The 13708-nt window shown below is 47.7% G+C and overlaps 1 protein-coding gene across 2 annotated transcripts in view; it reads left to right on the top strand.

Moving 5' to 3' along the window:
• Positions 1-12982, top strand: part of ETV6 (ETS variant transcription factor 6) — a 249944-nt gene extending 236962 nt beyond the window's left edge. For both annotated transcript variants that reach the window (XM_060113265.1, XM_060113267.1), the window contains exons 6-8: positions 2675-2817; positions 4738-4838; positions 8816-12982. In XM_060113265.1, coding sequence (XP_059969248.1) covers positions 2675-2817; positions 4738-4838; positions 8816-8921 — 350 coding nt within the window. In that variant the 3' untranslated portion in view covers positions 8922-12982. The remainder of the gene's footprint in view (positions 1-2674; positions 2818-4737; positions 4839-8815) is intronic.
• The last annotated feature ends 726 nt before the right edge of the window (positions 12983-13708 follow it).

The raw sequence follows: 13708 nt of genomic DNA on the forward strand, positions 1-13708 counted from the left end.
GAAGCCTCTCGGTGGTAAAAATGATTGTAACCCTGTCAGGAAACGTGGAGAAGCTGTTACACCTTTGTTCCTCCTAGTAGGCTGGCATTTTGTGTGATAATATTTGGTCTTGCCAGATGGTTTCTACTTGGAAGAGCTTGTGGGAAATTAAAATGCATCTGCCATTTGATAGTAAGACAAAAACTGGACAATTAAACCGCATCTCAGTTCTCTATTTTTCCACCTGTGCTAAAAACAATGTAAGACAAGGAGGTGGCAGAGAGGGAGAAAGACACTGCCTACGTCACTGCTTTGCCTACAGTCGCCCTCTTACAAGTGCCTTAAAAATGAGCTCGATTATTCTCAGTGTGCGATGGCGTGTGGCACTCACCTCTCAAGGTGCTTCCTGATGCCGGGACTGGGCCCCTTGCTGTCTCCCTGCTCCTTGGCGCCCCCTGCTGGCGACCAGGAGGGCAGCGGCAGGCAGGGGTGGTAACAGAATCTCTGGTCAGCTTCTCTTAGCGTAGGGTTCAAACTCCAGGAGTCATCCTTCTGAGAAGGACACTACGGGTCCTTTTCTGAAACAGAAGAAACCACACGTCACATTAATTTTTAGACACAGATCCATCGGGGGAAAAAAAGATACAGTAAGGGGTACTGAAGATGTATGGTCATTTTAAGTTTCATGGTAGTTCCTTAAAAGATTAAGCCTCCTGGAAAATTCCACACTTTAGGCCAGTTCCTTCTGCTGTTCAGTGAGAAAGCTGGACTGCATGAAGGACACACTCAGAGTTAAAGCTTGCTTGGAAAAGTCCTTGACTAACAGTTACCTGTTAACCCTCTCCTCTGAGAATAGACGTCTCAGCAGGACATGTGGCACAGCACGGGCTCCAGACTCCAACCTGTGTCACTCACGAGCTGTGCCTTTGAGCCAATGACCAAACACGCTAAGCCCCAGCTTCCTTGGCCGTAAACTAGGAATAGCAACAGCACTGGCCTCCTCAGGTGCCCTAAGGGTCAGAGGCAACCTGGCTGGTAGAACACACAGCCCGGTGCCTGCAAATAGCACCCAGTAACTGCTGTTGTTATTGTTTTCCTTACTTTCTCTTCACTCAGTAATCCTGGAGAGAGTTGACGTTATTATTCCCCTTTCATGAAGGAGGAAACGGAACCTCAGGGAGATTTAAGCAACTTGCCCAAGGCGACCTGACTCGTTTCCTCTTGTAAATATGTGCCAGAGGAGGGTGTGCTGCATTCTCCGGGAGGTGAATGTTTGGCTCGCTCTGAAATAGCCCAGGTTGGGACTGGACATTCCCCACGCAGGTGTGCCAGGCCTCACCCAACATAAGGAAGTAAGGAAATCTGCACCTTGCGGTGCAGGAGCCCCAGAGTTCAAATCCCAGTGACCTCGGGCACGAGAGGATTAGACAGGATGCAGTGTGTAAAGTGAGGATTAGAAATAATGCTTGCAAAGTGCAGGACACATACACGGCATCCAACAAAATTAATCGTTTACGACCAGCCATGCTGGCTAGTGCTCATCAAAGCTCCCAGAAGCAACAGTGCACACCGGGGGGGTCTCTTATTCTCATCTGGAGGCCAGTCCTGCATCAGCTAGACTTAGAAAGTCCACATCTGCTCCCATCCGCCTATCAAGGCTGTGCTAGGGGCCAAGCCACCCCCGGTTCTGGCACCAATCCCGAAAGCACTAGAACAGGGCAAAGGTGCACAGCCTGCATCTTCTCTTTCAATTTGCCAATCCACAGCCTAAAGTCAAGGCCTAGCCCAGCGCCTGGCCTGTACAAAGAAAGATCTGTTGCCTGACCAAGTGATCCAACATCGGTTTTGCACGTGGAGAAAGGGATTTTCTGCACTGGGTTCCTTTCTACACTGATTCCATTATACTAAAACGATTTTTAAAACCTCCGAAGTAGCTATAAGGAGACTATCCATATTCTTTCTGAAGACCATGCTGGCCGTGGTTCCCACAGTCGTAGCCCCCAAACCACAGGGGTTTTCTTCTCCCACAGCTTTTCACGCATCGTGCTTCTTTTTCTGCCACTTTTCAGCCGACCCCAATCGTCACGTCTTTATCCGCTGAGTCGCACCCTCCAAAGTAACCTTTAACGCCACCATTGACACCACATTGCTCCTCTGAACACGAGCACACGCTTTGCCCTTTTACCTGCCAGCCTGTCTTCAGCCCCTTTCCAGAACCAATTCATTTGCAGTTAGAGCTTGTTCCGTCCCTTCTGTGGGCTCTGCTCAAGTTCAGGTCATTGGTCATGACCGTGGACCAGTCCCTTCCTCCCTCTGGGTCTCTGTGTCCTCACCTGAGGGGGGAAGTTCTGGGCCCGGACAGCCCTGAAGGCCTCCACAGGCCACAGGTTGCCACCTCACAGGTCTCTCTGTGCCTTGCTCCCCTCACTATAAAACGAGGATGTGTTTTTGTTTTAGTTTTGGCCGAGTGGCTTGCGGGATCTTACTTCCCCAACCAGGGATCAAACCCAAGCCCCTCAGCAGTGAAAGCGCAGCATCCTAACCCCTGGACCGCCAGGGAATTCCCAAAACGAGGAAGTTAGACCATCCATCCAAAGGAGGCAAAAGCGGTTACTCGATTATTTTCTGATTCTTGCCCTTAGTACTTCATCAAGCAACCTTGTCAACAGTGTTTTCTTGCCCTTTTCCTCTGTAGACTGTAGACTGCTTTGGGATTACGTCTATCAGTTGCTTTCTGACAGCCGGTACGAAAACTTCATCCGATGGGAGGACAAAGAATCCAAAATATTCCGGATAGTGGATCCCAATGGACTGGCTCGACTGTGGGGAAACCATAAGGTAAAAGGGCACCAGATATTCGTTCTATAAAGTAGGGCCAAAATCTAGTCTTCATCCCTGGGTTGGAGGATAATTGTCTGTCTTCTGCTTCCTGTCTGCCCATGATTATTTAGTTTATTCCTCACTGGACAAACAATTAGTTGCAAAGGGGAGGAAATAATTAAAGATGCCCCTTTCCATTTGTGCCTTGTGCCAGGTGCCAGTTAAGCCTCCCGGTCTGATAGGCCTCATTACGAGTAACCGTCACTCCCCTGCCTCGGCCCGGTCCTGCCACCCACGCCATCGTTAGGCACTGGGTGCCAGGGATGCACTGTGGCACTCTGTGACTCACAAGGGGGCTTTGGGAAGCGTCGCTTCTGTTCCGCTGGGTTAGAAACTTCCATGGTCGCAAAAGCCCAGTTCTACATGGAAAATGCTTTATCCTCTGACTTTAAAGCATCTCCTTGAAAAGCAAACAGTGCAAGAAGTCTGATTGCCCCTACAGTTTTCCACCTTGGGAAGAGGGAATCGAATTTAAAAGATAAAGTCTTTTATAGTTAGGAAAACCATTAAAGTGCATAGATGTAAAAAGTGGGTAAAACAACCTTGACATCCACTGATGGATGAATGGATGAGGAAACCACGCTATATACACACAATGGAATATCCTTCAGCCTGAAAAAAAAAAAAAAAAAAAAAAAGGAGATTCTGCAGCGTGTGGCAACATGGATGAACCCTGAAGGCATGATGCTGAGTGAAAGAAGCCAGTCACAGAAAGACAAATACTGCCTGATTCCACTTACTCAAAGTTAGATCTAAAATAAGCAAATTCATTGAGTCCAGGAGTGGACTGGTGTTGCCAGGGATTGGGGAAACGGGGGAGATGGGGAGTTACTGATCAAGGGGCATAAAGTTTCCATTAAACAAGAGGAGTAAGTTCTAGAGATCTGCTGTAGGACACTGTACCTGTAGTTAACCCTGTATTAGGTGCTGTATTATGCATTTAAAAGTTTAAGAGGGTGAGGGTAAATCTCATGGTCAGTGTTCTTATCACAGTAAAATAAAGTAAAATACGCAGAGAGTTCCCCTGCCAAAAAAAAAAAGAAAAGAAAATTAAGATAAATCTGTATTCCTACTTGAAAAAAAAAATAAGTCAGCAAGATCCAGGCCTGAGCACAGACAGGTAGCCGTGGGGCAGAGGTGGCAAGGCACCAGGAAGGCCCAACTCCAGATCCGCCGAAGGAGAGGCAGGCCACAGGGCAGACACCGCTGAGCTCTGCCCTGGCTGCAGCCTTGGAGGATGGCAGCCCGTGCTCTGGCCCCGCTGAGGAGGACCTACCAGAGGCTGTCGTGACCAAATATGGCCAGACCCCACTGACACCATCCACCCTGTGAGTCACTGAGAAAAATCGCTCTGCAGCTCGCACAGGGTGCCCTCACCCCAGGGCTCGGAACCACTGTATTCTTGCTTCCATGACAGGAATTTAAACAAAAAAATCTCTTCCTTAAAAATGACAAACCAGAAACACAAGCTTGAGAAAGGTCACTGTAAAAATTTTTTTAAATTTTTTTAAAAAGGAAAAAAGGAAGAGAAATTCTCTGTGGGTCAGAAGGTGAAGGATGACCCCCCAGACAGGGGGAACTGCAGGAAATTCCTCGGGCACAGCAGAGCGCAGGCCTGGGAGAGGAAGTCGGGGAGGCCACTGCGGGATGTGCTTTGTTAGCTAGACTCACCTTAGGAGAAACCTCAGCGAGGACGTCTGTGAAAAAAGCCCAGGGGTGGGCGTGGCAGGGAGCAGATTAGCAGGTGGCTTTCCCAACTGGCGGGGCCACAGAAGTAGCTGAAGAGCTGGATTTGAATAGCTCCTGCAGCGTCTTTTCTGAGGTTCATTTCATTGTGTCTTTGTGCTTTTTTTCCCTCTTCCGCCTTTGAACAAACAGAACAGAACAAACATGACCTATGAGAAAATGTCCAGAGCCCTGCGCCACTACTACAAACTAAACATCATCAGGAAGGAGCCAGGACAAAGGCTTTTGTTCAGGTAGCACTTCCGTTTTCTCCTTTCCTTCTTCTGGGAGGATATTGTTTTCTTCAAATAAGAGGGAGGAGGGAGACTGTTACGATCTCTACCTGCCTATCTGATCCTCAAAGCCATCACTGCTACACATTCGATACCAGGTGGTGGTTTGTTAGAATTGAAGAAAAAAAAATTTTTTTCTTTTCCACTTATGTCTAACCTAGAGTAAAGCCAAAACTAAATAAACACAATCTGACTCACCTTTCAAATAATGCGATGATCAAACAGTATTATCTGGCATTTATATCTATGGTAGTTAAAGGGAGCAATCAGAGGAGCCGATGGCAAAGCAGGGAACTAAACAAACCTAGGCCTCCAGGTTGCCAACCCTGCCCGTTAGTGAATCATGAACTAGATTTAATGAGTCTAGTTTTTTTTAATGAAATAGAACAATTGAATAGGAAAGGATAGAGTTGAAAATATCAGACTGTATCACATGAATTAAGAGTGACTGTTGATTCATGAAAACTGTGATTCAGGGGTGTGTGTGTGTGTGTGTGTGTGTGTGTGTGTGTGTGTCATGATGTAAAATCTATTTATGACAGTGCCTTGTAAAAGTCTGAAAGCTGCTGCAGTCGACATTCCTCTTTCCAGAATTCCTCCCAGCTAATGAGTTCCAACCATTTAACCTACCACATAGATTGTGATTCCTAGGCAAGAGAGGAGAAACAATTAGAAGAGGGAAAAGACGGGATCTAAAGGACCAATCAGGAGAGGGAGACATAGCCCCCTGACAGTGGTGGTAATTGACGTGGTGAGACCAAATGAAGCTTGGGAGAAGGTGGGATTGACAAGCACGACCTCAGGTTCTGCGTTTTGGCAGGTGGGACAGGTGGGGCTCGAGGTGTGGATTTGGGTCGGAAATGACACAATGACGCTGTATGAGCAGACGAGCTCACTGGGATAAGTACTTACTGGAAAGAGCAGAGAACCTGGGCCTGAGCATTGGAAACGTGTGGTAACGTAGGAGCAGTAAAAAAAAAACAGCTGCGACCTTCAAAAGAAACAGAGAAGGCTTTTCAAGAGCTGGAAACAGAGTAGAATAAAGTGGAAAAAGAAGCCTCCTTTCTCGGGCTCTGCTGATGCCTTCTTTTCATCCTTCACCCTAACCTTAGTCCTGGGCTTCTGTTCTTCGCACGCTATACTTTTTCCCTGGACGGATGGATCCCGTGACACAGCTTCAGTTATCACCTCCGTGGATGGGCTCTCAGATCCCTACATGCAACTCTAAAATCTCCCTGAAATTCCAAATCTTCATTTCCAAGAGCTTCTTATAGGACATGTCCTCTTAAATATCACATGAATATCTCAGACATGAAATGTTCAAGACAGGCCTTCTTCCCATACTGGAAATCTCCCCACCCCCAGAATAAATGTTACATCAACAGTGGCATCACCATTGTTGAAGTAACCAACCTTGACACTAGAGTTATCTTTGACTCTTCTTACATCTGAGTCATCATTGTGCTGGATAGTCCATTGGCTCTTCAGCACCATTCCCGCTCCAGTCTATGTTTCAGGGGCTAGAAGCCTGGGAACCACATTTCCCAAGATTTCTTACCAGCAGGCTCCAGGTTGGAATCTACCAATAGCAAGTACTCTCACGAGACCTGGAAGATGAAAGCAAAGCAGAAGCATTATTATTGCTTCCCTGGCAGTGGAGGCTGATGTCTAGACTTCATGACTGTTACCTAGATTAATTCAGCAATCTCTGCCTCTGGTCCATTCTCCTACCTCCCAAATTCATAATACACACTGCCAGCTGCCCTGCAACACTAATAGGGTTCCCTGTGCCAGAAATGTGCATCACTTTAACCTTTGCTTTTTTAACATATATACCCCCAGGTCTGCCTCAAGTCTACTACCCTTTATGAGACCTCCTTCAACTGCTGAGACATGCACAGATACCTTCTTCCATCATGTTGGGTTTCCTTGGCCCTAAACTACATCATGATTTACATTTTTAATAGTTGTATATATGAAGTCCTTCTCCCCAACAAGTAGGTCATAAGCTCCTAGAAGGTAGAGGGTTATATTTTATATATATAGTTCTGTTTTATACCTTATGGAGGCTTTTGATAAATGTTTCTGGGCAAGCCTGGTGTGGAATATCAGAAACTTAATATGGAAAAGCCGTCAAAAGAGGATAGGGGTAGTTCAGAGGGCCAAATACAACACATCTGTGGACTCGGCCTGGAGGGGATTATTAGTGACTCCAGATGTTGAGGGAGAAGTGTTAGCTCCAGGATAAAAGTGGAAGACAGGCTGCAGATGCTACGGAACAGACTGCTTGAAAAAAATCAGCAATAAGGGTTTCCCTGGTGGCGCAGTGGTTGAGAGTCCGCCTGCCGATGGAGGGGACACGGGTTCGTGCCCCGGTCTGGGAGGATCCCACATGCCGCGGAGCGGCTGGGCCCGTGAGCCATGGCTGCTGAGCCTGTGCGTCCGGAGCCTGTGCTCTGCAACAGGAGAGGCCACAACAGTGAGAGGCCCGCGTACCGCAAAAAAAAAAAAAAAAAATCGGCAATAATGGGCAGAAAAGAAAAGTAGTCGTAGGTGGAAGGTTCACAGGCTTCCAACAGTGATTGCAACAAGATAAAAGGAAAGAAGAGTGCCATTTGTGAGGAGAGATCAGTCATTTTTGAGGAAATGAATGTCAGAAGCCAGACTCGCCCCAAAATGAAGGCTTCTCGGTATAAAACCCGGTGTGTGATCAAGTGAAGTGTTAAACTGGAGGGGCTCTTGGAGATTTTGGTGTGGATGATGAGACAAGAGCCCAGACAGTGAGTAGGGCTCAGAGAGTGGAAGGCGTCAAGAGGGTTCCAAATAAGGGCAAAGCTAAAGGTTTGGAGGGTGGCATGAGCTGTGATTTATAGAAAAAGAACTGGCGAGACTGGAGTGAAGGGTTCATGCTAGTAAACAGTAAAAAACAAAAGAGTTTCCGGGTTGAGATGACAGAGGGGCCCAAAGAGTGGATCCTTGACTTGATAAGTAGTCGTCACAGGATTTTTTTTTTGGGGGGGGGGCCATGCCACAAGGCATGTGGGATCTTAGTTCCCCAACCAGGGATCAAACCCATGCACCCTGCATTGGAAGTGCAGAGTCTTAACCACTGGACCACCAGGGAAGGCCCTCATCATAGGCTTTTGAACATGAAGTGATGAGAGAAAATGTCTGTTTTAAGACAGGTCATGTGGTACCGAGCAGAGGAAGGGAACGGTGTGTAGGCTGTGGAAAGGGCCCTCCCACCGTAAGGACGGAACGTTTGCAGCCAGGCACCCTTCCTGAACCATGTAAATCATGGTCAAAACACGGCACTCATGTAATTTCCAAATGACCCCAGCGACCAAGAAGATGAGGCTTGCTGTATGCACCTAGCTGCAAAGGAAGACAGAATAAAGGGGATGAATGGCTAGCATTTGGGGTGGAGCGGTGATAACATTGAAAAAGATTCTTTCTTTTGGCCTTTCTAATTTCCAGAAGCTCCACCATCTTGCCCTATTCCCCAGCTTTTCCACCTAGCATTTAATTGTATCCTTCGCATTAGATTCAAGTTTTGAATACCATTCCTTGGGCTCACAGTCTGGGATGGAAATGGACATACAGCGCTCACGGGTCTTTGTAAAATCTAACCCTCTGAAAATCAGAGATGCAGACACGTGTGCTGTCCCAGGGCCCCCTCACCTGGTCACGCAGGAATGCATCACACGGCTCCGTCTTCTTTACAGTCATCCTAGACTTTTGTTTATCATTGTTTTGCCAACTTTCAGGCAGTCAGAGGAAGGGGTAACTTTTTCTAATTTGTGCTAAGTTAGCATTATGACCAGGTTCAGTAGCTCTCCAGCTGTGTGAAGGCGATCGGAACTCTCTTTTTAGAGTTCAAGGTAAAGACAGCTTTAGGAAAGTGTAACCTCTTCACGCCACCATTTCCTCTTCCAAAGGTTTATGAAAACCCCGGATGAAATCATGAGTGGCCGAACAGACCGTCTGGAGCATCTTGAGTCCCAGGAGCTGGATGAACAAATATACCAAGAAGATGAGTGTTGAAGGAACCAGTCCCCGGCTCAGCGGGCCGGTAGCCAAGGGCGCCCTGCCCGCCAGGATGGCTGGGGCGTGACGGAGCGGAAGGGAAGAGACCCGGACATGGCAGTGACACTTCTCTCGCCCAGCGTGAGGGACCCCGGAGCACCTTAGACAAACCACTCGGCAAAGGCGGCGCTGGAATTCTGGCCAAGGGCACCAGCCTGGGACTCATCTTCATGGTTCCTTCTCGTTTGGAATCTCTGTCTGTAACTCCTCCCCCACCCCGTTCCACCTGTTGTTAAGTTTCATGGTGTTTTTGGTTTTGTTCTTTTTTAAGACCATGCAGTTTGACTTTTCATCATTCATATAGGGGAAGACATCGAGGTTGTTTTCCTATGGAAATATATATCTATTATATATATATATATTTTTTGCAAATCTCACAAAGTGCAGAAGCCCAACTGGTCAGGAGAGAGAACACTTGCAAAAGGGTTCAGGTTCTCTTGATCCTGCCACGTGGATCAGGTTTGTTCCTGTTGCTGTTGGGTCTTGGCTGGAAAAAAAAAGAAAAAAGAAAAAAAAAAGATGCTTTTAAAAAAGATAAAGTGAAAAGGAGAGCTCTCTTCTTCTCTCTCTGGCTCTCTTTCCTTTCCTGCCCCGTCCCGTCCTCCCCCCTCGCCTGTTGTGGAACTTCAGATGCCTTTCAGCAGAGTTCAGCCTCTTTGGAGAGTCTTGGGAATTGCTGGCACCTAAACGCAATCAGTGGTCTGGGTGCTTTATAGCCGGCACCACAAAAATCAAACCCACATCCCAGCATTTGGCTACCTATCGGAGGGTGGCCAGAAACATCACGGAGGCTGCTGCCTTCCGGAAAGATGAACGCTAGTCCGGCAGGCTGCCCCTGACCCAGCTGGGAGAACTGCGGGGCTTGGTGGTTCCACAGAGCGTAAGATAAGCCTGGAAGGCTGTCCAGGTTATTTGGAAGCCCCAGCATCTTGGGATTAGTTTGCAAGTGCTGCGAAGTGAGAAAAAAATGAAAAAGAAAATCACACAGGCCTGACGGTCCAGGTGACAGATCTTCTGCAGTGGGGTATGAATTATTCCAAAGTAGGTTATGGAGGGTCATCTCTGCTGCATCCCAGAGGCCATCGTGCAGTCAGTTTCATACCCTCACCTACATTTTTTTCAATTCCCAGCCTTTTTTTTTTTTTTTTTTTAAGTTTCCTGGTCCCCACAGGACACAGGGCATTTGAGAGGGAGGACCCTGGAGTGTGTAGTCTCAGTTGTTACTGGTGTTTGCCACGCCTGGGCAGACGGGAAATTCCTCAGATACCTTACTATTCCCCTCTTCTTTCCTAGCTGTGTTTCAGAATGGACCCATGTGTGGCTCTTTTTCACCTCAAAATAAGGTCAACAGTATCTTATAAAACGAGGAAGGGGCCACCCCTTAGTACTGTCGATGATAACATATTTTTAGAAAGCTGTTGCAGTTTGGGGGTTTTTTTTTTTCCTTTTCAATAGCCATCTAAATCAACTCTTCCAATACAGGCTCGGAATCCAACATTAGGAGTGCAGTCTTTTTTTACTCACGAAGATTAGACCTCCCGTACAAAGCACCCCGTCCTCGTTTCTCTCCGCTTCCTCTGCTCAGTTGGGTGAGCATCTCATGGCCCCCCGGGTACGTGTCTGCACTGTCAGCAGCCCTTCCGGATGAAGCCACCAAATGCCCAGGCACGTCCTCAGGCCATTTCTGAGTGAGTCAGGCAGGCAGGGGTTGTGGTCACACAGGCAGGAGGAATTCTCCACCCCTCCCCCAGCCCCAGCCTCACTGACGAGGATACCAGCCTGCGGGGAGGGAGGGACAAATAGGCTGACTATCGCTCAAGGGCACTGGAAATGCTCCCGCCTCTCATCCGACCACAGATAGATGCGCAGGGGTGGCCGGCCTCCTCCCACCCTCACACACTCCCTCCACTCTTACCTTCCAGAAGGTCGGGTTTGCGGTGAGGTCAGGGACCTTCTACCTGTCCCCTTATGAAGGGTTTGGGTTCAGTCTGCTCGAACGGGGATGAAATCCAGCTGGATCCCAGCATACTACAGATGTCTTTCAAGAGCGTTCCATAGCACACAGTGATCATCTTCCAGCCTCTAAGATGACTGATGTTGGCTCTCCAATGGAGAGATTAAGCCAAATACCTGGTGTGTTGTGAAGCCCTTGAGTTGCAGGGCTGGAGAGAAAGGGTGGATCTTTACTGAGGCTCTCTTTGTGTGACATAAAACCAGAGACCCGGGCATGATGTCACTCTTCCCTAAGATTAGAGCATCTCATTCCGTTCACCCAGGTTTAAGGACTCGGGCTCTTATTGTCCAAAGAGTCTTACAGTTGAGTTATGGAGGGGAAATTCCCCTTTGCCCCCAGGATTTCTGTATTTAAAGCAATATCCTGTAAGAGTCTGTAAGACTTAGGCTGGCACCTTCGGCCACTTGAAGAAATAGAAGGTGGCAATTCCAATGTAGTCTTCACTGTCCATCCAGGTATTACCGTTATTGGTTTTCTGTTCACTCCCTTAATGGCAAAGGTTCTTCTCATTGGTTCTTTGAGAGGATACCTGAGTGATGCTGATGCCGGGGATACAGCATTTACACACTGCAGACCTGAAAGATTTCAGGTTCAATTTAGGCAACTTTGATGGAGCACCTGCTAGACACCCCAAGAGATTCCCAAGCATCGGGCACAATCCTTGCCCTCCAAGAGCGTATCTCCTACCTACAGAATCTATCTAGCATGAAATTTCTCACTTCAACACTAAGCATTAGGGGTGACGAAAATTTCACCTGGGACCAAACTAAAAGTACGTCCATGATCTGAGTAGTTGGCCTTTCCCTGTTGCCATCGTGGGAGGTCTTGGCTTGCAAAATGAGAAACTGAGAAAGGAGAACTCAGAAGAATGCTGCAGGGGAGCAAACTTGCCTCCAGCTGGGTCCGAGGCAGACAGTCTCGCTTGTACCTTGAAATTCTCTAGTGTCTACTCTTCTCTGCACCTTGAGGTAACCAGGGTGCTTCCTCTCCATCAGAAGAAAGCAGTGGCAATTGGCTGGACGGGCTACGTGGAAGTAATGCTATCTCTAAGATCTTTCTGTTCCGAGGCAACTTTGTCTTGCCTAAGGTAGCGTCACCGATGTTCCACACCCTTTGGGGGGCGGGGGTATCCCCACAGGAAAAGAGGAGTAACAACCGATGGATTTTTTTCTCTTTTCAGCAGTATGTTTGGAACCCCCTGCTCCATCACCTTCTTACACTGACACCTTGTCCAAGTGAGAATGTAGACTTAGCAGAAACTTAAATGGCTTTGACGGGATGGACCTAAATGCCTAAGGAACCACACCTCCTCCGCCATTCACTGCCTAGGATCCAACTCTGAATACATGTCTGAAACGTTAGCTCCCCTTTTGAGGAAGGGGAATCTGAGTGTCAGAGAGGTCCTGTGACTTGTCCTAGGAGCAGACGGCATGCCAGGGACAGCATGAGGATTGGGACCCAGCCTGGCCGTACCCCGATCTGACCCTTTCCCACCCAGGAAGCTGAAGATAAACATGGGGGGAAATACACACAGAACAAAAGGCAGTTTCTCTGCCCAAGCATTCGGTGCTAGTTAGTTTTCACCCCCTCAGCCTGTTCCTCTTCTGAGCAGTAAGGAAGGGACTAATCCAAGGAGCCAGGAGGGGTGGGTGGGAAGGGGGGGTGACAATGGTCCCTGCCTGCCTAAACACCGCAGAAGACTAACCTGGTACCCTTTGGGCCCCATCTGCATCAACACTAAACAACGACAAACTCCCCGAATCTCTCATACACGCCAAGGGAACATTCTTGAAGATTTCCCTTTGTGACCGCAACCGCCTGCAAACCAGGACAAATCTAGAATTTTTTTTTTTTTATTTCTAATCTCTTGTTGTTTATGAGGTGTGGGGTTTATAAGGGACTGAATCAAATGAATGTAACAAAAAAGAAAAACAGACAAAAAAAAAAGCCTTTTCTCAGGGCCAGTGAATTGCAAATAATTTTTAAAGAAAAGCCTATAATTGCATCATCTCAATAAATTTTTTATAAAAAAAAAATCCAAGTCTCTGTTTTTAATAATATGAAATGGAGTCAGACAGGCAAGGTGGTCCAATGAAGTAAATCCTGTCTCCACTCAATTATGGTGTAAAGTGCAGTCATGGTTTTTCACTGACAGGAAGCCTCTGTCACAGAGCAGTCTGCAGGCAATCTTTAGACAAGTGGCACCAGAAAGGTCAGAGCAAACAGTTCAAATCTGAGCAGCTGCCGCAAGTGGAGAAATTTGCCAGCAGGAACCTCAGTCAGAGACGGCTTGGGTCCTGTGCTGTGCCGAAGATGATCAGTTTGCTGCGGACTCACCTGACTCGAAGAGTTAAAGGACCCTAGGTCTTCCCACAATAGAACTGCCCCTCAACTGTGCTAAAATCATGGGTGTGCACGTATAGGTGATGAGGGCATGAATGTGACTACACCCAGGCCTATAATGACCTGGAAGGTCATCCATCACACAGCTCAGAGCCAGCCCCGCCCTCAGAATGTCTCAGCCACACTAGCCAGTGGAGTCATCTACCCACCAGTAGGCACTTACGACCCCAACATCAAGCGTCCTGCAGTCGACCAGAACTATCTACCTGCCATCAGTGGTGGGTAGAAACTAAGAGGAGAATGGAAAAGGAAGCAACTTATTTTGCTTGTAAGCAACTCCGATATAGGTTTGGGAAGCAGAAGTTTGGAATCAGTGGTCTCCGAGAGT

Source organism: Mesoplodon densirostris, chromosome 11, assembly GCF_025265405.1.
Source record: "Mesoplodon densirostris isolate mMesDen1 chromosome 11, mMesDen1 primary haplotype, whole genome shotgun sequence".
Lineage (NCBI taxonomy): Eukaryota > Metazoa > Chordata > Mammalia > Artiodactyla > Ziphiidae > Mesoplodon > Mesoplodon densirostris.